General features: G+C 43.1%; 1 protein-coding gene across 1 annotated transcript in view; it reads left to right on the top strand.

Moving 5' to 3' along the window:
* Positions 1-19,240, top strand: part of LOC112244689 (ATP-binding cassette sub-family G member 4) — a 29,843-nt gene extending 10,603 nt beyond the window's left edge. Inside the window, 14 exon segments of the mRNA XM_024412427.2 lie at positions 8,492-8,609; positions 9,298-9,430; positions 9,790-9,840; positions 11,457-11,602; positions 12,324-12,376; positions 12,379-12,446; positions 13,090-13,204; positions 13,421-13,566; positions 13,692-13,790; positions 14,053-14,221; positions 14,673-14,773; positions 14,935-15,093; positions 15,326-15,444; positions 17,316-19,240. Of these exon segments, the coding sequence (XP_024268195.2) occupies positions 8,492-8,609; positions 9,298-9,430; positions 9,790-9,840; positions 11,457-11,602; positions 12,324-12,376; positions 12,379-12,446; positions 13,090-13,204; positions 13,421-13,566; positions 13,692-13,790; positions 14,053-14,221; positions 14,673-14,773; positions 14,935-15,093; positions 15,326-15,444; positions 17,316-17,541 (1,703 nt within the window). The 3' untranslated portion in view covers positions 17,542-19,240.
* Positions 19,241-20,286: the final 1,046 nt, after the last annotated feature.

Raw genomic sequence — 20,286 nt, 5'->3', positions numbered from 1 at the left:
CCGACTGCGAGCCAGTCCTAATCGCCCAACATCAGTGCCCAACCTCACTAATGCTCTTGTGGCTGAATGGATGCCAGTCCTTCATAGCAATGTTCCAAAGCCTTCCCAGAAGAGTGGAGGCTGTTATAACAGCAAAGAGGGGACCATCTCCATACTAATGCCCATGACTTTGGAATGAGATGTTCGACGAGGTGTCCACATACTTTTGGTCAGGTAATGTACTTCCCCTCCACTTCCAATCTATTAAGGCATGTAGAGTGAGTTTCTCTTAACACTGAGGATAGAAGAACACCTTTACACACATCTTATGAACGCCTTAAGAACACCTTATGGCAACTGTAAGGATATTCCCGCCATAGTTGCCTGCTGAGATCACAACCGTTTTTCATTGCCTCCTGGGGGCTGTAGTTTGTTTTACAAGTGTTAATTTTTTCATTAAGTAGGAGGATTTATTATCCTCCTGGGTGGTGCAGTGGTCTAGGGCACTGCATCGCAATGCTAGCTGTGCCACCAGAGACTCTGGGTTCGAGTCCAGGCTCTGTCACAGCCGGCCTCGACCGGGCACAAATGGCCTAGCGTCGTCCGGGTTAGGGAGAGTTTGGCCGGTAGGGATATCCTTGTCTCATCGCGCACTAGTGACTCCTGTGGTGGTCCGGGCGCAGTGCACGCTAACCAGGTCGCCAGGTACACAGTATTTCCTCCGACACACATTGGTGTGGCTGGCTTCCGGGCTGGATGCGCGCTGTGTTAAGAAGCAGTGCGGCTTGGTTGGGTTGTGTTTTGGAGGATGCATGGCTTTCGACCTTCGTCTCTCCCGAGCCCGTACGGGAGTTGTAGCGATGAGACAAGATAGTAACTACTAACAATTGGATACCACGAAAAGAAATTAAAAATAGATATATATTTTTTTAAAGGAGGATTTATTGACTGGATGCAACAACAACAACGACAAAAAACGTCCAGCTTGAAAGCTGAATGTAGAAAGTAAATAGTTTGGTCGCTGCAGGATAAGCTCAACTCAACACTCACATTTTAACCTCACATTTCATCAACAATAACTTTATCCTTTGAATTCCCCCTTATCCTTTGGGATAGCATTGGGATGCTATGTCAGCCGTGTTTAAAGACCATTATTGACCACGCATCAACTACCAAACAATGTGCCTATAGCCCTTCATACCATTTTTCCTGGTCATTAATACAATTCAATACTTCTCTAGGCTAGGGAATCATTCTCTGTGTTCTGGATCAGCTTTCCAAGCTGAGAAAAACCACATCTAGGTGATTCTGATGGTGATGATGATGTGGACTGTAATCACTTGCTGTGACCAGAACGAAAAGGAAACCTCGCCCCGTGATTGGTGGTTGCTGCTCCGAGTCCTTTGACATTTTGTCCGAGCTCTTGGAGAGATCACTAAGAGTTTGCAGTGCTGCTCTGTAATTGAGCCCCTAGTACCGTAGGACTTTTAGCTGAACCCATAGCCCAGGTCGTGCTCTTTCGCCTGGATTTGAAAGTCTGAACACATAAGAAGGTGTGTACTACATGTCTGAAAAAGTGTTTAGATTCTCAGAAACCACATTAATACGATACAGAAATCGTACAATATGAAGAGACACTTGCATGTCTAAATGCTTGCCATGACAGGCCCCCAAAAAATGTTTGAATTTTTTTTTATTTCACCTTTATAAAACCAGGTAAAACCATAGAAAAAAAAGTCTATATACAGTGTGTGCAAATGAAGTAAGATAAGGGAGGTAAGGCAATAAATCCATAGTGGTTAAATAATAACAATTTAGCAATTAAACACTGGAGTGATAGATGGGCAGAAGAGATACTGGGGTGCAATGGAGCAAATAAATAAATAACAGTATGGGGATGAGGTAGTTGGATGGGCTATTTACAGATGGCCTATGTACAGGTGCAGTGATCTGTGAGCTGCTCTGACAGCTGGTGCTTAAAGTTAGTGAGATATGGGTCTCCAGCTTCAGTGATTTTTGCAATTCGTTCCAGTCATTGGCAGCAGAGAACTGGAAGGAAAGGCGGCCAAAGGACAATTTGGCTTTGGTGGTGACCAGTGAAATATACCTGCCGGAGCGCGTGCTACAGGTGGGTGCTGCTATGGTGACCAGTGAGCTGAGATAAGGCGGGGCTTTACCTAGCAAAGACTTGTAGATGACCTGGAGCCAGTGGGTTTGGCGACGAGTATGAAGCGAGGGCCAGCCAACGGGAGCCAGCCAACGAGAGCATACAGGTCCCAGTGGTGGGTAGTATATGGGGCTTTGGTGACAAAACAGATGGCATTGTGATAGACTGCCTCCAATTTGCTGAGTAGAGTGTTGGAGGCTATTTTGTAAATGACATCGCCGAAGTCAAGGATTGGCAGGATAGTCAGTTTTACAAGGGCATGTTTGGCATCATGAGTGAAGGATGCTTTGTTGCGAAATAGGAAGCCAATTCTAGATTTCATTTTGGATTGGAGATGAACCGTTCAGAGTAGTGATGCTGGATGGGCGGGCAGGTGCGAGCAGCGATCGGTTGAATAGCATGCATTTAGTTTTACTTGCATTTAAGAGCAGTTGGAGGACACGGAAGGAGAGTTGTATGGCATTGAAGCTCGTCTGGAGGTTAGTTAATACAGTGTCCACAGAAGGGCCAGAAGTACACAGAATGGTGTCGTCTGCGTGGAGGTGGATCAGAGATTCACCAGCAGCAAGAGCGACATCATTGATGTATGTATGTATGTATGTATGTCCTAGACGTTCAATTCTCATGGCTTTTAGCCGTACCCTTATCCTACTCCTCCTCTGTTCCTCTGGCGATGTAGAGGTGAATCCAGGCCCTGCAGTGCCTAGCTCCACTCCTATTCCCCAGGCACTCTCTTTTGATGACTTCTGTAACCGTAAAAGCCTTGGTTTCATGCATGTTAACATTAGAAGCCTCCTCCCTAAGTTTTTTTATTTTTATTCACTGCTATAGCACACTCTGCCAACCCGAATGTCTTAGCCGTGTCTGAATCCTGGCTTAGGAAGACCGCCAATAACTCTGAAATCTCAATCCCTAACGCCAATATTTTCAGACAAGATAGAACGGCCAAAGGGGGTGGTGTTAGCCTGCAGAGTTCTGTCCTACTATCCAGGTCTGTACCCAAACAATTTGAACTTCTACTTTTAAAAATCCACCTCTCTAAAAACAAGTCTCTCACTGTTGCCGCCTGCTATAAACCACCCTCTACCCCCAGCTGTGCTCTGGATACCATATGTGAACTGATTGCCCCCCATCTATCTTCAGAGCTCGTGTTGCTAGGTGACCTAAACTGTGACAAGCTTAACACCCCGGCCATCCTACAATCTAAGCTTGATTTTCTGCATCCGTAATGGGTCAGCGGTCAAACCTCCACTCATCACTGTCAAACGCTCCCTGAAACACTTCAGCGAGCAGGCCTTTCTAATCGACCTGGCCCGGGTATCCTGGAAGGATATCGACCTCATCCCGTCAGTAGAGGATGCCAGGTTATTTTTTTAAATGCCTTCCTTAAATGCCTGCCTTCGAAAGAACTGGACCAAAGCGCAGCGTGGTGAGCGTACATTTTTCCTTTATTTTCCTTGACACTTAAGGGCTATAGTGCCACAAACAAAGTGAACAACCCACAAAGACAGGTGGGAAAAAGGGCTGTCTAAGTATGGTTCCCAATCAGAGACAACGATAGACAGCTGTCCCTGATTGAGAACCATACCCGGCCAAAACAAAGAAATACAAAACATAGAAAATAGAACATAGAATGCCCACCCCACATCACACCCTGACCTAACCAAATAGAGAAATAAAATGGCTCTCTAAGGTCAGGGCGTGACATTCCTCACCATCTTAAATAAGCATGCCCCATTCAAGAAATGTAGAACCAGGAACAGATATATCCCTTGGTTCTCTCCAGACCTGACTGCGCTTAACCAACACAAAAACATCCTGTGGCATTCTGCATTAGCATTGAACAGCCCCCGTGAAATGCAACTTTTTAGGGAAGATAGAAACCAATATACACAGGCAGTTAGAAAAGCCAAGGCTAGCTTTTTCAAGCAGAAATTTGCTTCCTGCAACACAAACTCAAAAAGTTTTGGGACATTGTAAAGTCCATGGAGAATAAGAGCACCTCCTCTCAGCTGCCCACTGCACTGAGGATAGGAAACTCTGTCACCACCAATAAATCCACTATAATTGAGAATTTCAATAATCATTTTCCTACGACTGGCCATGCTTTCCACCTGGCCACACCTACCCCGGCAAACAGCACTGCAACCCCACAGCAACTCGCCCAAGCCTTCCCCATTTCTCCTCCTCCCAAATCCAGTCAGCTGATGTTCTGAAAGTGCTGCAAAATCTGGACCCCCACAAATCACCTGGGCTAGACAATCTCGACCCTTTCTTGTTGCAACCCCTATTACTAGCCTGTTCAACTTCTCTTTCGTGTAGTCTGAGATTCCCAAAGATTGGAAAGCAGCTGTGGTCATCCCCCTCTTCAAAGGGAGGACACTCTTGACCCAAACTGCTACAGACCTATATCTATCCTACCCTGCATTTCTAAGGTCTTCGAAAGCCAAGTTAACAAACAGATCACCGACCATTTTGAATCCCACCGTACCTTCTCCGCTATGCAATCTGGTTTCAGAGCTGGTCATGGGTGCACCTCAGCCACGCTCAAGGTTTTAAACGATATCTTAACCGCCATAAGAAAAAATACTGTGCAGCCGTATTCATTGACCTGGCCAAGGCTTTCGACTCTGTCAATCACCACATCCTCATCGGCAGACTCAACAGCCTTGTTTTCTCAAATGATTGCCTCGCCTGGTTCACCAACTATTTCTCAGTGTGTTAAATCTGAGGGTCTGTTGCCCGGGCCTCTGGCAGTCTCTATGGGGGTGCCACAGAGTTAAATTCTTGGGCCGACTCTCTTCTCTGTATATATCAATGATGTCGCTCTTGCTGCTGGTGAGTCTCTGATCCACCACTACCCAGACGACACCATTCTGTATACTTCTGGCCCTTCTTTGGACACTGTGTTAACAACCCTCCAGACGAGCTTCAATGCCATACAACTCTCCTTCCTTGGCCTCCAACTGCTCTTAAATACAAGTAAAACTAAATGTATGCTCTTCAACCGATCGCTGCCTGCACCTGCCCGCCCATCCGGCATCACTACTCTGAACGGTTCTGACTTAGAATATGTGGACAACTACATATTCTAACTAAACTCTGTCTGAGAAGTAGTTGGTGAACCAGGCGAGGCAGTCATTTGAGAAAGGCTGTTGAGTCTGCCGATAAGAAGTTGACTGTGCCTTTAAACAGCTTGGAAAATTCTGGAAAATGATGGCATGGCTTTAGAAGCTTCTGATAGGCTAATTGACATCATTTGAGTCAATTGGAGGTGTACCTGTGGATGTATTTCAAAGCATACCTTCAAAATCAGTGTCTCTTTGCTTGACATCATGGGAAAATCAAAAGAAATCAGCCAAGACCTCCACAAGTCTGGTTCATCCTTGGGAGCGATTTCAAACGCCTGAAAGTACCACGTTCATCTGTACAAGCAATAGTACGCAAGTATAAACACCATGGGACCACGCAGCCGTCATACCACTCAGGAAGGTGACGCGTTCTGTCTCAAAGAGATGAACGTACTTTGGTGCGAAACGGGTACAAAAGTATCTATATCCAGAGTAAAACGAGTCCTATATCGACATAACCTGAAAGGCCGCTCAGCAAGTGTGATGACCCTCCCACTTTGTCTGCCGTATTCTTTCTATTTGATCTTGTTTTCCTTAATAGGATGCCTGTCGGCGGAGCTGGGAGGGTCGTCAGTGACATGGGATACACCGGGTGTGTCCCGGGATAAATACACCTCTTCCCCATTCATTGAGGAGACTCTCCATGCAGACACACTTATAGATTTTGGTTGTGGCATTTTTGCGGCTGTTTGTTTGCTTTGGCACCTTTCAACACCCCTCATTATCACATTTATGCACGCAAACACTCACTTACACTACTGATTACTGACCACACACACCATTGTTAATTGTATTTAGTTTACTTCAGTTAACAAATATATTTTGTTATTCCTTATCTCCACGTTGTCTCCCTTTTTGTTACAAACTTTGAGCCGGTTCGTGACAAAGGAAGAAGCTACTGCTCCAAAACCACCATAAAAAAGCCAGACTACGGTTTGCAACTGCACATGGGGACAAAGATCGTAGTTTTTTGTCCTCTGGTCTGATGGAAGAAAAATAGAACTGCTTGGCCATAATGACCATCGTTATGTTTGGAGGAAAAAGGGGTGGGAATGGGGGGGCTTGCAAGCTGAAGAACACCATCCCAACCGTGAAGCACGGGGGTGGCAGAATCACGTTTTGGGTGTGCTTTGCTGCAGGAGGAACTGGTGCACTTTACAAAACAGATGGCATCATGAGGGGGAAAATTATGTGGATATATTGAGGCAACATCTCAAGACATCCGTCAGGAAGTTAAAGCTTGGTCGCAAATGAGTCTTCCAAATGGACAATGACCACAAGCATACTTCCGAAGTTGTTGGAAAATGGCTTAGGTACAACAAAGTCAAGGTACTGGAGTGGCCTTCCCAAAGCCCTGACCTCACTCCTATAGAAAATTTGTGGGCAGAACTGAAAAGGCGTGTGCGAGCAAGGAGGCCTACAAACCTGACTCAGTTACACCAGCTCTGCCAGGAGGAATGGGACAAAATTCACCCAACTTATTGTGGGAAGCTTGTGGACGGCTACCCAAAAAGATTGACCTAAGTTAAACAATATAAAGGCAATGCTACCAAATACTAATTGAGTGTATGTAAACTTCTGACCCACTGGGAATGTGATGAAAGAAATAAAATATTAAATAAATAATTCTCTTTACTATTATTCTGACATTTCACATTATTAAAATAAAGTGGTTATCCTAACTGACCTAAGACAGGGAATTTTTATGAGGATTAAATGTCAGGAATTGTGAAAAACTGAGTTCAAATGTATTTGGCTAAGATGTAAACTTCCGACTTCAACTGTAGGTCCTCAGATCCTCAAAAGGTTCTACAGCTGCACCATCAAGAGCATCCTGATGGGTTGCATCACTGCCTGGTATGGCAACTGCTCGGCCTCCGACCGCAAGGCACGACAGAGAGTACTGCGAATGACCCAGTACATCACTGGGGCCAAGCTTTCTGCCATCCAGGACCTCTATACCAGGCGGTGTCAGAGGAAGGTCATAAAAATTGTCAAAGATTCCAGCCACCCTATTCATAGACTGTTCTCTCTCCTACCGCACGGCAAGCGGTACCGGAGCGCCAAGTCTAGGTCCAAGAGGCTTCTAAACATCTTCTACCCCCAAGCCATAAGACTCCTGATATTCTAATCAAATAGCTACCTAGACTATTTGCATTACCCCTCCCCCTATTTTACACCGCTGCTATTCTCTGTTGTTATCATCTATGCATAGTCACTTTAATAACTCTACCTACATATTACCTCAACTAACCGGTGCCCCTGCACATTGACTATGTACCGGTACCCCCCTGTATATAGTCTCACTATTGTTATTTCACTGCTGCTCTTTAATTACTTGTTACTTTTACATCTTATTCTTAACCATATTTTTTTTAAACTGCATTGTTGGTTAGGGGATCGTAAGCAAGCATTTCCCTGTAAGTTTTACACCTGTTGTATTCGGCGCATGTGACTAATATAATTTGATTTGAGTTATTACTGAAATGAATCAACTTGTCAGTGCATTAACTCATACCATTTGTGACATATATACAGTAGTGGAAAAAGTACCCAATTGTCATACATGAGTAAAAGTAAAGATACATTAATAGAAAATAACTCAAGTAAAAGTGAGTCACCCAGTGAAATACTACTTGAGTAAAAGTCTAAAAGTATTTGGTTTGAAATATACTTTCGTATCAAAAGTAAATGTAATTTCTAAAATATACTTAAGTATCAAAAGTAAAAATAAAATTATAAATCGTTTCAAATTCTTAATATCAAGCAAATATTTTTTATTGACATATAGCCAGGGGCACACTCCAACACTCAGATATAATTTACAAATTAAGCATTTGTGTTTTGTGAGTCCGTGAATCTACCAGATCAGAGACAGTAGGGATGGCCAGGGACGTTCTCTTGATTAGTGCGTGAATTTGACCATTTTCATGTCCTGCTAATCATTCAAAATGTGATGAGTACTTTTGGGTGTCAGGGAAAATGTATGGAGTAAAAAGTACATAACTTTCTTTAGGAATGTAATAAAGTAAAAGTTGTCAAAAATATAAATAGTAAAGTAAAGTACAGATACAAAAAAAGAACTACTTAAGTAGTACTTTAAAGTATTTTTACTTAAGTACTTTACACCACTGCATAGATGGACCTATTCCTTACACAATACAATCTCACTGATCTCTCTGAGGGATTTTCTAAGTGTCTGGTCTTTTTCCAGGTTTTAAAGCCTTACTTAAGTGCCTGTCGGGGAGGTTCTGCAGCCGAGAGCTGATCGGAATCATGGGGCCCTCTGGGGCCGGCAAGTCCACTCTGATGAACATCCTGGCTGGCTACAGGTGAGAGGGCTGTTATCATTCTTTTGCATAGTTTTTTGTTTTAAATGAGAATGGAACACCAGTCTACCATACCAATATTTTTTTATGTTTTATTCAGATATATCAGAACACGAGAGGGAGATAGGTGTAACAGGGTAAAATGTTGAGGCAGGAATTGAATCCTAGTCTGAACGGGTCCTACATGGGCATATGAGCGGGTAACGTTACCGCTCAGCAACGGCTCTGCCCTGCTTTTGCATAGCTTACACTACCTGCAAACACTTCTTTTTGCTTATTCAAGTATTCATCCCCATTTTCAACGAACACCTCTTGTCTGACATCAATTTCCCCAAAAGTCTTCCCGCTCTGATTCATTCCACTGTGATTGGAATGTTAACCCATTGTGTTTGTTTACAAACGTCTGCCTGCACACATAACATTATTATTGTAAAAACTGGAAGCATCTAAAGTAACTGTGAGGAAGGTCTAGTACCTAGTATTAGGTTTTCACAGTACCCAAAACCATTTCGGGGTGTTTTAAACAATTGTGGGATGTGTTTTGACCATGGGAAAAGAGCCACAGATAATGTGGGTTTGATGGAAATGAACCCATGTGTGTTTATTATCAATCATCATGTCACTGCACCAGGAGTAGTCAAATTAATACATTTGTATTCGTCCATTCTCCACTCCTGTGTCTCCTCCTTAGGGAAACAGGCATGAAAGGGAAGATCTTGGTGAATGGGAAACCCAGAGATCTCCGCACGTTTCGTAAGATGTCCTGTTATATCATGCAGGATGACATGCTGCTGCTGCACCTCACTGTCCGGGAAGCCATGATGGTGAGAGCACAGGGTCGTGTTCATTAGGGCACACAGTTGAAAAGATTTTTAAATGTGTTGCACCTTAAAACTAAAAATTATTATTGGACAAATCTCCCTGTTTCAGTCCGTTTTCTTCCGTTTGGTGCCTAATGACCATGACCCAGACACATGTTCTTATTGGGAGAATAGGTTGTATGTTTGTGGTTTGTTATTATGCAGAAATGATGGACTAATGTGAGGTGTAGATAACTGTTGCCATCCTTTTGATGTACTGCAGGGTGAATAGTGGATATCGTACATTTTCGGTGGATATCGTACATTTTCATGGCTAAAACTTAGCTAAATTACTGTATTCTATGGATTTGATGTTGTTTCAGGTTTCGGCCAACTTGAAGCTCAGTGAAACTATGGAAGTGAAAAAGGAACTGGTGAGTTGGACAGAAATGAACAACTTGCAGATGTGTGAAATTATACATACAGTGGGGAGAACAAGTATTTGATACACTGCCGATTTTGCAGGTTTTCCTACTTACAAAGTATGTAGAGGTCTGTAATTTTTATCATAGGTACATTTCAACTGTGAGAGACAGAATCTAAAACAAAAACCCAGAAAATCACATTGTATGATTTTTAAGTAATTCATTTGCATTTTTCTTTAAGAAGCCCTCCTGTTCTCCACTCATTACCTGTATTAACTGCACCTGTTTGAACTCGTTACCTGTATAAAAGACACCTGTCCACACACTCAATCAAACAGACTCCAACCTCTCCACAATGGCCAAGACCAGAGAGCTGTGTAAGGACATCAGGGATAAATTGTAGACTTGCACAAGGCTGGGATGGGCTACAGGACAATAGGCAAGCAGCTTGGTGAGAAGGCAACAAAATGGAAATTAGAAAATGGAAGAAGTTCAAGATGACGGTCAATCACCCTCGGTCTGGGGCTCCATGCAAGATCTCACCTCGTGGGGCATCAATGATCATGAGGAAGGTGAGGGATCAGCCCAGAACTACACGGCAGGACCTGGTCAATGACCTGAAGAGAGCTGGGACCACAGTCTCAAAGAAAACCATTAGTAACACTCTACACCATCATGGATTAAAATCCTGCAGCGCACGCAAGGTCCCCCTGCTCAAGCCAGCGCATGTCCAGGCACGTCTGAAGTTTGCCAATGACCATCTGGATGATCCAGATGTGGTCTGATGAGACAAAAATAGAGCTTTTTGGTCTAAACTCCACTTGCCGTGTTTGGAGGAAGAAGAAGGATGAGTACAACCCCAATAACAACATCCCAACCGTGAAGCATGGAGGTGGAAACATCATTCTTTGGGGATGCTTTTCTGCAAAAGGGACAGGACGACTGCACCATATTGAGGGGAGGATGGATGGGGCCATGTATCGCGAGATCTTGGCCAACAACCTCCTTCCCTCAGTAAGAGCATTGAAGATGGGTCGTGGCTGGGTCTTCCAGCATGACAACGACCCGAAACACACAGCCAGGGCAACTAAGGAGTGGCTCCGTAAGAAGCATCTCAAGGTCTTGGAGTGGCCTAGCCAGACTCCAGACCTGAACCTAATAGAAAATCTTTGGAGGGAGCTGAAAGTCCGTATTGTCCAGCGACAGCCCCGAAACCTGAAGGATCTGGAGAAGGTCTGTATTGAGGAGTGGGCCAAAATCCCTGCTGCAGTGTGTGCAAACCTGGTCAAGAACTACAGGAAATGTATGATTTCTGTAATTGCAAATAAAGGTTTCTCTACCAAATATTAAGTTCTGCTTTTCTGATGTATCAAATACTTATGTCATGCAATAAAATGCAAATTAATTACTTAAATCATACAATGTGATTTTCTGGATTTTTGTTTTAGATTCTGTCTCTCACAGTTGAAGTGTACCTATGATAAAAAATTACAGACCTCTACATGCTTTGCAAGTAGGAAACACTGCTGATTTTGCAGGTTATCAAATACTTGTTCTCCCCACTATACGACTGTAATTTGTGTTTACCTACTAATAGTAGACTGTGTGTGTGTGTGTGTGTGTAGGTGAATGAGATCCTGACTGCTCTAGGGCTCCAGGAGTGTGCTCACACTCGCACCAGCTCCCTATCTGGGGGACAGTGTAAACGGCTGGCAATCGCCCTTGAGCTAGTCAACAATCCCCCAGTCATGTTCTTTGATGAGCCAACCAGGTAAGAGGCTCACTATGTCATCATGTCCACCTGATCCATCAATTATGGGACAAGATAAGCCCTTGTACATTCTTGTTGTTGGTGTAGTGTGGCAGTGTTACTTGATCTAAGGCCTGGAGGAAAAACTCCTGGTTCTACTTGTAACGTATGCGCTTGGAGTCAGGAAGCAGGTGCAGAAGGTATGTTTTAATGATAAGAGAAGGGAGATAAACAAAACAGGAGAAGGGTACTGAACGTGAACGAAACCAGCACTGCCTAATGACTGAGGCTACTGAGGGCTAAATAAAGGGAGAGTAATCAAGACGATGATTAGGTCCAGGTGTGCGTAATGATGGCGCCAGGACCGCTGGTTAGTAGACTGGCGATGTCGAGCGATGGAGATGGGCAGCGGGAGTAGTTATGACACTACTGATGATGTAACATGACCTCCACCACAGATTAAATCTCCCTTCCCCCTCAGAATATGTGAAATGTAGCCATGCACTGAAAGTGCCTTTCTATCTGCCCCCTCAGGGATTAATAAAGTTGTCTGGAATTGAATTAAATTGAATTATTTAGCCATCAGTAGACTGAGTTTTGGGGCCGGAGTAAATTGGACAAATAACCCCGTAGTGTTATACTGTACATTCCATATTAATTTGAAATAGAGGTTGTTTGTCAACTACCGGAATCCTGCTGGTCCTGCTTCCCTAACTCTCTCCCTATCTATGTCTGTTTCCAGTGGACTGGACAGTGCCTCCTGTTACCAAGTGGTTTCTCTTATGAAATCTCTAGCCCTGGGGGACGTACCATAATCTGCACCATCCACCAGCCCAGCGCCAAACTCTTTGAGATGTTTGATAAGGTACAAACAGGCCTCTATGTCCACTTCCATCAAATGATTAGACAACACATGAACACTGAGAGACCATACAGAGCTGTGGCAGTTGTCCCCTGGTTGTAGGGAGGACTTTTTCCTAACCCTGTAACCTGACCAGACCACAACATTTCCAGGCCCCCCTAGTTGTATAAAAGCCCTGCATTTTTTTCTGGTAGGGTCACGTGTCAAGACTTCCGCCGAAGTCGGTTCCTCTCCTTGTTCGGGCGGCGGTCGGCGTCGCCGGTCTTCTAGCCATCATCGATCCACTTCATTTTCCTTTTGTTTTGTCTTGTCTTCCCACACACCTGGTCTCAATTCCCTCATTACATGTTGTGTATTTAACCCTCTGTTCCCCCCATGTCTTTGTGCGGAATTGTTTATTGCAAGTGCATATGCACGTTTTCTCTGGTGCGCGACGGGTTTTGTAACCATTTGTTTGTTCTGGTTTCCAGTGGTTTTATGAATAAAACTGCTCCGTTGATTCCCCAGTTTTGCTCTCCTGTGCCTGACTTCCCTGCCGCCAGTTTCTCACTCCCTTACATCACGTGATCAGGAAAAACCCAGGTCCCCACCCACGCACCAGCTGTGTCTTTCTCTCCACCTGATGTGTTGTCTCGTCCGTCCACAGCTGTACATCCTGAGTCAGGGCCAGTGCATATACAAAGGCACCGTCCCATACCTCATCCCCTATCTGAAGAACCTGGGGCTCCACTGCCCCACCTACCACAACCCGGCAGATTTCAGTGAGTTCAATGGGACCTCAGAACAGAGCGCACACACTTAATATCCGTTAAATATCTTTCTCTTTTGCCCCACATTGCAGACCTCTGCCGGGTTGCGTTAAATACCCTCTTCATAATGCCTTAAAAATACAGTTGTATTGCCCTACTAGCTATGCATAATGTGTTTTAGTAACAGGGTATTCATAGAAAGTGTTAACAGGATTTTCTCTGTCCCAGTCATCGAAGTGGCATCGGGGGAGTATGGAGACTGGAATCCTGTTCTGTTTGAGGCGGCACAGGCTGGAATGTGTGCCATAGAGGAGAAGGAGAAGTCATGTGACAAAAATGACACATCCGCTGTTTGTCCAACAAAGTGCCTCAAGGTGAGTACTAATGCTACATACAACTGAGAATCGCTAAGGAATAAAGCCCCGTTCACTGACGCGCACTCCCACTCGCGCGCACTCTGTTTTGTCTTGACATGCCCCCTGTCTGCCTCTTTTCACAGGACTCAGGAGCCATTGAGAGCCATTCATTTGCTACAAGCACTTGGACACAGTTTTGCATTCTCTTCAATAGAACGTTGATGACAATATGTCGAGACCAGGTATGTGAGTAGAGTTACAATTGGTTCCTCGGGTAGCTGGGTCGCTAACAGGTAGCAATAGCACGTATGTATACATCAACTTTTTGGGGCTAGTCTTAAGCCAAGCCATGGATTAGTGGACAAGTCACTTTTTAAGTGAGATCCTCCATTGAGCATGCTTATAAACCCGCCCCATCCATACATCAGTGACATGAGGATGAGTGAATTGTATAAGAGAGGGGGGCATGCATGCCGTGAGTCATTGTGAGCGTTTCTGTTTCAGGTGTTGACACACCTAAGGCTGATGTCACACATCTCTATAGGAGTACTGATCGGCTTGCTCTACTTGAACATTGGCAACGACGCCAGCAAGGTCTTCAACAACACCGGCTTCCTCTTCTTCTCCATGCTCTTCCTCATGTTCGGAGCTCTGATGCCCACCGTGCTCACATGTGAGTTGACCGAATTGTGAGGGGGACTGTGTTTGCAGTCAATGGTTTCGTCCTTAAATGGCACCCTATTCCCTGGTCAAAAGTAGTGCACTAAATAGAGAATAGAATATAATAAAGCCATTTGAGATGTAACCAAAGTTTTCTGTCTCTGTAAGTCTTTTCACAATGCATGTTCTTAGCCTAGGCCCGAGGGATATCATTAACCCTGGGTTTAAACAAGCTAGCTTACTCTGAAGGGTCACATAAGCATTTGTTAACTCTGCTAGGCTAACTAAAACCAATGTCAAGTCACCTTGATTTATTTAGTCAGCGTAGTCCATTGGTTAGTCCATTCAGCAACGAACGTCATTGTTTCCCAGGGACCCCCTAGGATCCATGACATTGGTAAGTATGTTAAAGAAGGCAGGCTGTTTTAATTCTTGTTTGCCATTTTGTAATGTCTGACCTGCAGTTCCTCTGGAGATGTCAATTTTTCTGAGGGAACATCTAAACTACTGGTACAGCCTGAAGGCTTACTATCTGGCTAAGACTATGGCTGACATTCCATTCCAGGTGAGTTGGTCATCCAAACAAAGCAGGCACACAGCAAAGTGTGTGTGTGTAAGTGGGAAAGAGAAAGTTTTTGTGTCTCAGAGAACCCCAACAGCATAATACAACATAGATACAGCAGTGCCACCCAGTGTTAATGTACAGTACGGCCCACTCTTCCCCAGGTCCTCTGCCCCGTCATGTACTGCAGTATAGTGTACTGGATGACAGATCAGCCTCCGGAGGCCACCCGCTTCCTGCTCTTCCTGGCCCTGTCCATCTGCACGGCCCTGGTAGCCCAGTCACTAGGGCTCCTGGTTGGTGCTGCCTCCACCAACCTCCAGGTACCTGCTGGAACTAACTAAATGCTAATGTTTCACCATCTGGCTAATTTTCTTAACACTTTGCACTGGCACATGTAGCCTTCATGGGTATGTGTCTCCTAGTCTGTACTACCCTAGCGCAACCTTTGCATGAACAACCAGATCTACTTTTGTCCAGGAGCACCATTTAAATGTCTGGTCACTTGCAACGTGTGCAGACCATTAGCCCCTCTACCTGTCTGTCTTTCCACAGGTGGCCACTTTTGTCGGCCCCGTCACTGCCATTCCTGTTCTTCTCTTCTCGGGCTTCTTTGTCAACTTTGACACCATTCCCAAGTACCTGCAATGGAGCTCTTATGTGTCCTATGTCAGGTATGTCCCACTCGTGCTGTAGCCGGGTCTAGTGGTAACCCTGCTGACCTTGAACTACACATGACATGACCCCCAGAGTCCAACGCTTTACGTCTTCTACAGTGGGAAGGAAAAGTATGTGAACCCTTTTGGAATTACCTGGATTTCTGCATAAATTGGTCATCAAATTTGATCTGATCATCGTCTAAGTCACAACAATAGACAAACACAGTTTGTTTAAACTAATAATAATAATCTTTATTGAACACACAGTGTAAAAATCCACAGTGCAGGGTGGGAAAAGTATGTGAACCCTTGGATTTAATAACTGGTTGACCCTCCTTTGTCAGCAATAACCTCAAACAAACGTTTTCTATAGTTGCAGATCAGACCTGCTCAACGGTCAGGAGGTGTTTTTGACCATTCATCTTTACAAAACTGTTTCAGTTCCACAATATTCTTGTGATGTCTGGTGTGAACCGCTCTCTTGAGGTCGTGCCACAGCATCTCAATCGGGTTGAGGTCAGGACTCTGACTGGGCCACTTCAGAAGGAGTATTTTCTTCTGTTCGAGCCATTCTGTTGTTGCTTTACTTCTGTCTAATGGGTTGGTGTCCTGTTGCATTATCTACCTTCTGTTTAGCTTCAATTGGCAGACAGATAGCCTTACATTCTCTTGGCTTACATTCTCTATCTTGATAAACTTGGGAATTCATTTTTCCGTCAATGATAGCAAGCTGAGGCAGCAAAGCAGTCCCAAACCATGATGCTCCCTCCACCATACTTTACAGTTGGGATGAGGTTTTGATGTTTGTGTTTTGTGCCTTTTTTTCTCCACACATAGTGTTGTGTTTTCCTTCCAAACAACACAACCTTAGTTTCATCTGTTAACAGAATATTTTTAGCGCTGTGGAACATCCAGGTGCTCTTTTGCGAACTTCAGACGTGCAGCAATGTTTTTTTTGGACAGCAGTGGCTTCTTCCATGGTGTCCTTCCATGAACACCATTCTTGTTTAGTGTTTTACATATTGTAGACTCATCAACAGAGATGTTAGCATCTTCCAGAAATTTCTGTAAGTTTTTAGCTGACACTCTAGGATTCTTCTTAACCATTGAGCATTCTGCGCTGTGCTCTTGCAGTCATCTTTGCAGGACAGCCACTCCTAGGGAGAGTTGCAACAGTGCTGAACTTTCTACATTTATAGACAATTTGTCTTACTGTGGACGAAGTGAACATCAAGGCCTTTAGAGATACTTTTATAACCCTTTCCAGCTTTATATACTGTAAGTCAAAAAATCTTAATCTTAGGTCTTCTGAGATCTATTTTGTTCAAGACATGGTTCACATCAGGCAATGCCTCTTGTGAATAGCAAACTCAAATTGTGTGTTTTTTTTATAGGGCAAGGCAGCTCTAACCAACATCTCCAATCTCATCATTGATTGGACTCCTGGTTAGCTGACTTATTAGCCTAGGGGTTCACATGCTTTTCCCAACCTAAACTGTGAATGTTTAAATGATGTATTCAATATAGAAAAGAAAAATACAATAATTTGTGTGTTATTAGTTTAATCACACTATGTTTGTCTATTGTTGTGATTTAGATGAAGATCAGCTAAAATGTTATGTCAAATTTATGCAGATATCCATGTAATTCCTAAGGGTTCACATACTTTTTCTTGCCACTGTACCTATGTGTCTCCACTACTCACTTCATGCCTGCTTATCTCAATAAAATATGACAAGAGAGAGGGGGTAATATGTTGCAATGCACAGGAACACTGTGGTTGTTTCCATCTTTGCATTGAAGGGACCTGTAAATAATAACAATACAGGTCCCTGTCATCTGGTTGAATCTAGATTTTAGACCAATTAGTCTGTGTTGCCTCCCAGGTACGGCTTTGAGGGGGTGATCCTGTCCATATACGGGATGAACCGTACCTATCTGTATTGTCCGGGGAAAGTGTGTAAATTCCAGAAGCCTGAGGAGGTCCTCCAACTGTTGGATGTGGAGGACGCCAAGCTCTACATGGACTTCATCGTTCTGGGGATCTTCTTCGTGATTCTCCGATTCGCCACCTACCTAGTGCTGCGCTACAAGGTCAAGTCAGAGCGATAGGTCTCACCCTCAAGGCCCCCACCCTGTTCTGTGCAAAGCTATTGTACTGTACCACGTGGGCCCAACATCCAGTTTTATATATCAATACCATAAATCGCTGCTTGGAAAAACTGGAATAAATAACTTTTCTCTGTTGAAGTCATGATGGGACCAGAGAAGAGACATCTAACAAACATAAATGTTTTACCTCAGCAAGTAGGACTCCAAACATCTACAAGCATCTCTATGTACAGTAGGGTAGTACTGATGAGGGCACACAGACTATTCAAAGGACTGACCTGCCGGAACAACCAAAAACAGAGAACGTTTACACATCATTTAGCCTTGGCATAGCCAGAGGACATTCTACTGTTGCACTGGAGTGTGTCTGGTTTTAAAGACAGAATGAATCAGTATTGTAATCAAGTGTTGATTAAATTTCCTCAACTGAACGGAACTATTCACTTTTCTTCCGACTATCTTTCACTCTCATCTACGTTTTAGTTACAGTTTTGAGAACTAGAAAATAAATATGACTTATTTTACCTGATAACAATGTATGAAAACATTATTAGGCTATTCCCCTGTTTTTATACTGTCTGAAAAAATGTACCTCTCTAAAATGGATGATTCTCCTAATTATATATTTTTTGGTTTCTCTAATCAATTAACTGTTCACGTCCTACATGATGTACTGTATGTATGCAACATTGTTGAGTTTAGTTTGGGTAATAGATTAGAGGTAATATTATCCTCAAACATAGTCCTAAACCTGTCTCCACTGCCACAGTAATGTATATATTTATAGTATAACCAGAGATGCAACATTCAAACTTTACTTCTACCTAACAATGGATGACTTTAAAGGCCCAGTGCAGTCAAAACCGTTACTTCCTGTGTTTTATATATAATTCCACACTATGAGGTTGGAATAATACTGTGAAATTGTGAAAATGATGATAGTCCTCTTAGTGTAAGAGCTGTTTGGGGGGAAAAAACACCTGAAATTTCAGCCAGTTTTGGTGGGATGGAGTTTTGGCCTGCCTGGTGAAATCACCAGGTGGTAAATTAGTTAATGGACCAATAAGAAAGAGAGTTCCAAACCTTCCTGCCAATAACAGCTAGTTTTCTGTTTTCCCCTCCCCACTCAGATCACTCCAAGACATTCCTAGCAAAATTATTACTTGAGAAATTGCTCTTTGGTAAAAAAAAATAATCCCAGTAAAAGGTACTTAATTGCTACCCAGAAATGATTTGATATTGAGATAAAAACGACAGTATTTGACCTTTAATAATATAATGCTTGTTTTATATAAACCGTCATTACAGTCTAGTCATCCATGGCTAACTGCCACCTTGCGCACAAGCATTCACTGTCTCAGTTCATAGGACTTGCTTGATATTCTTATGAGTGTGTGTGAGTTGCATATTTGACCGTTGTTGGAATTGGGATACCCGGTTTTCAGGAAAACAAGCCAAGAGAATGAGTTACAGTAGGTTATGTTGCAAAATTTAGTTGGATTCTGAATTTTCAGTTACAATAAACTGTGACATTCCTCAAATATTTTAATTATCTCACATATTTTGACCTCTTACTCCCCACCAGCCGTCCCTATGTTGAAAGCCTATGCTATATGACAAACATTTCTCTCAATTCCACTGTACAGCATCGCAAATGGCTGGTATTTCAATAAAGACTTTAGATTTTACTCACTTATAATGATTGTGTTGCAATGTGTTTGTCAGGGATCATGGGGAATATATAGCCAAGATCTCAACTCCAAGAATTTAAGCTCCGACTCTTTCAAGTCGCTAGCAGCTGATACATCAAAAAATTTAATTCTTAAACCCTCACCGTGTGCCTATGTTTGTTTTCTGTTGTTGAATGCCTTTCTTTGTTTGTTAAGACCCATGCTTTCTAATGAAATGTTAGTCAAAATACAATCACTGATAGTTTCCTTGATGAGATTCAATTGGCACATGAGCATTCGCACTGAGTTGCCATCTTAGAGCAACAGCAATGAGGCACTCACTGCAGGGACGGAAGAAAGCAGATGTTTCCGGTTTTCAACCTAACTTCCGTTTCCCCTGAAAAACATATGTTGGGACTCTGCTCAGGTGCCTAAAAAAAATATATATTTTATTTTTATTTTTGCATTTTCCAGTTAAGAACATTCAAAATAAAAATGAGAAGAAATTAGACAACAATATAACAAAGTGAAAATAACCTTACAAGACAACAGACAATAATGTAAATGTAATAAAAAAAATACAGTATATAGTATATAAAAACAATAATAAAAAATGAATGAGACATTGGATCACATGGTCACCTGCCGTAGGCTACATATTATACATTATGTGTGAAACATTACGTGAGGATTATATAGAGATGCAATCAATGTGATGTGAGGGAGATTCTCCATATAATCAATAAAAGGTTGCCAAATTCTGTAAAATGTCTTTAACTTATTCCTCAAGCAGTAAGTGATTTTCTCCAGTGGGATACAACTATTAACTTCCGACAGCCACACTGCAACTGGCAGGGGGAATCCGATTTCCATTTCAAGGCAATACATTTCTTAGCAATCGCTAGGAATATTTCTGTTAGCTTTATAGTATGGCTTTGCCTAAGATTGGAATGAGTAAAGTTACCCAGTAGACAGACCTACGGGTTTAAAGGGAATGCAGCCACATGAACTGAGCATATATGGTATCGCTTACCCCTTGCCAGAAACTTTGTCGTTTTGAACACTGCCAAGTGGA

The sequence above is a fragment of the Oncorhynchus tshawytscha genome, linkage group LG13, assembly GCF_018296145.1.
Source record: "Oncorhynchus tshawytscha isolate Ot180627B linkage group LG13, Otsh_v2.0, whole genome shotgun sequence".
NCBI classification, from domain to species: domain Eukaryota; kingdom Metazoa; phylum Chordata; class Actinopteri; order Salmoniformes; family Salmonidae; genus Oncorhynchus; species Oncorhynchus tshawytscha.
Note: the sequence above shows the minus strand (reverse complement) of the source record. Positions and strands in the feature narration are given on the sequence as shown.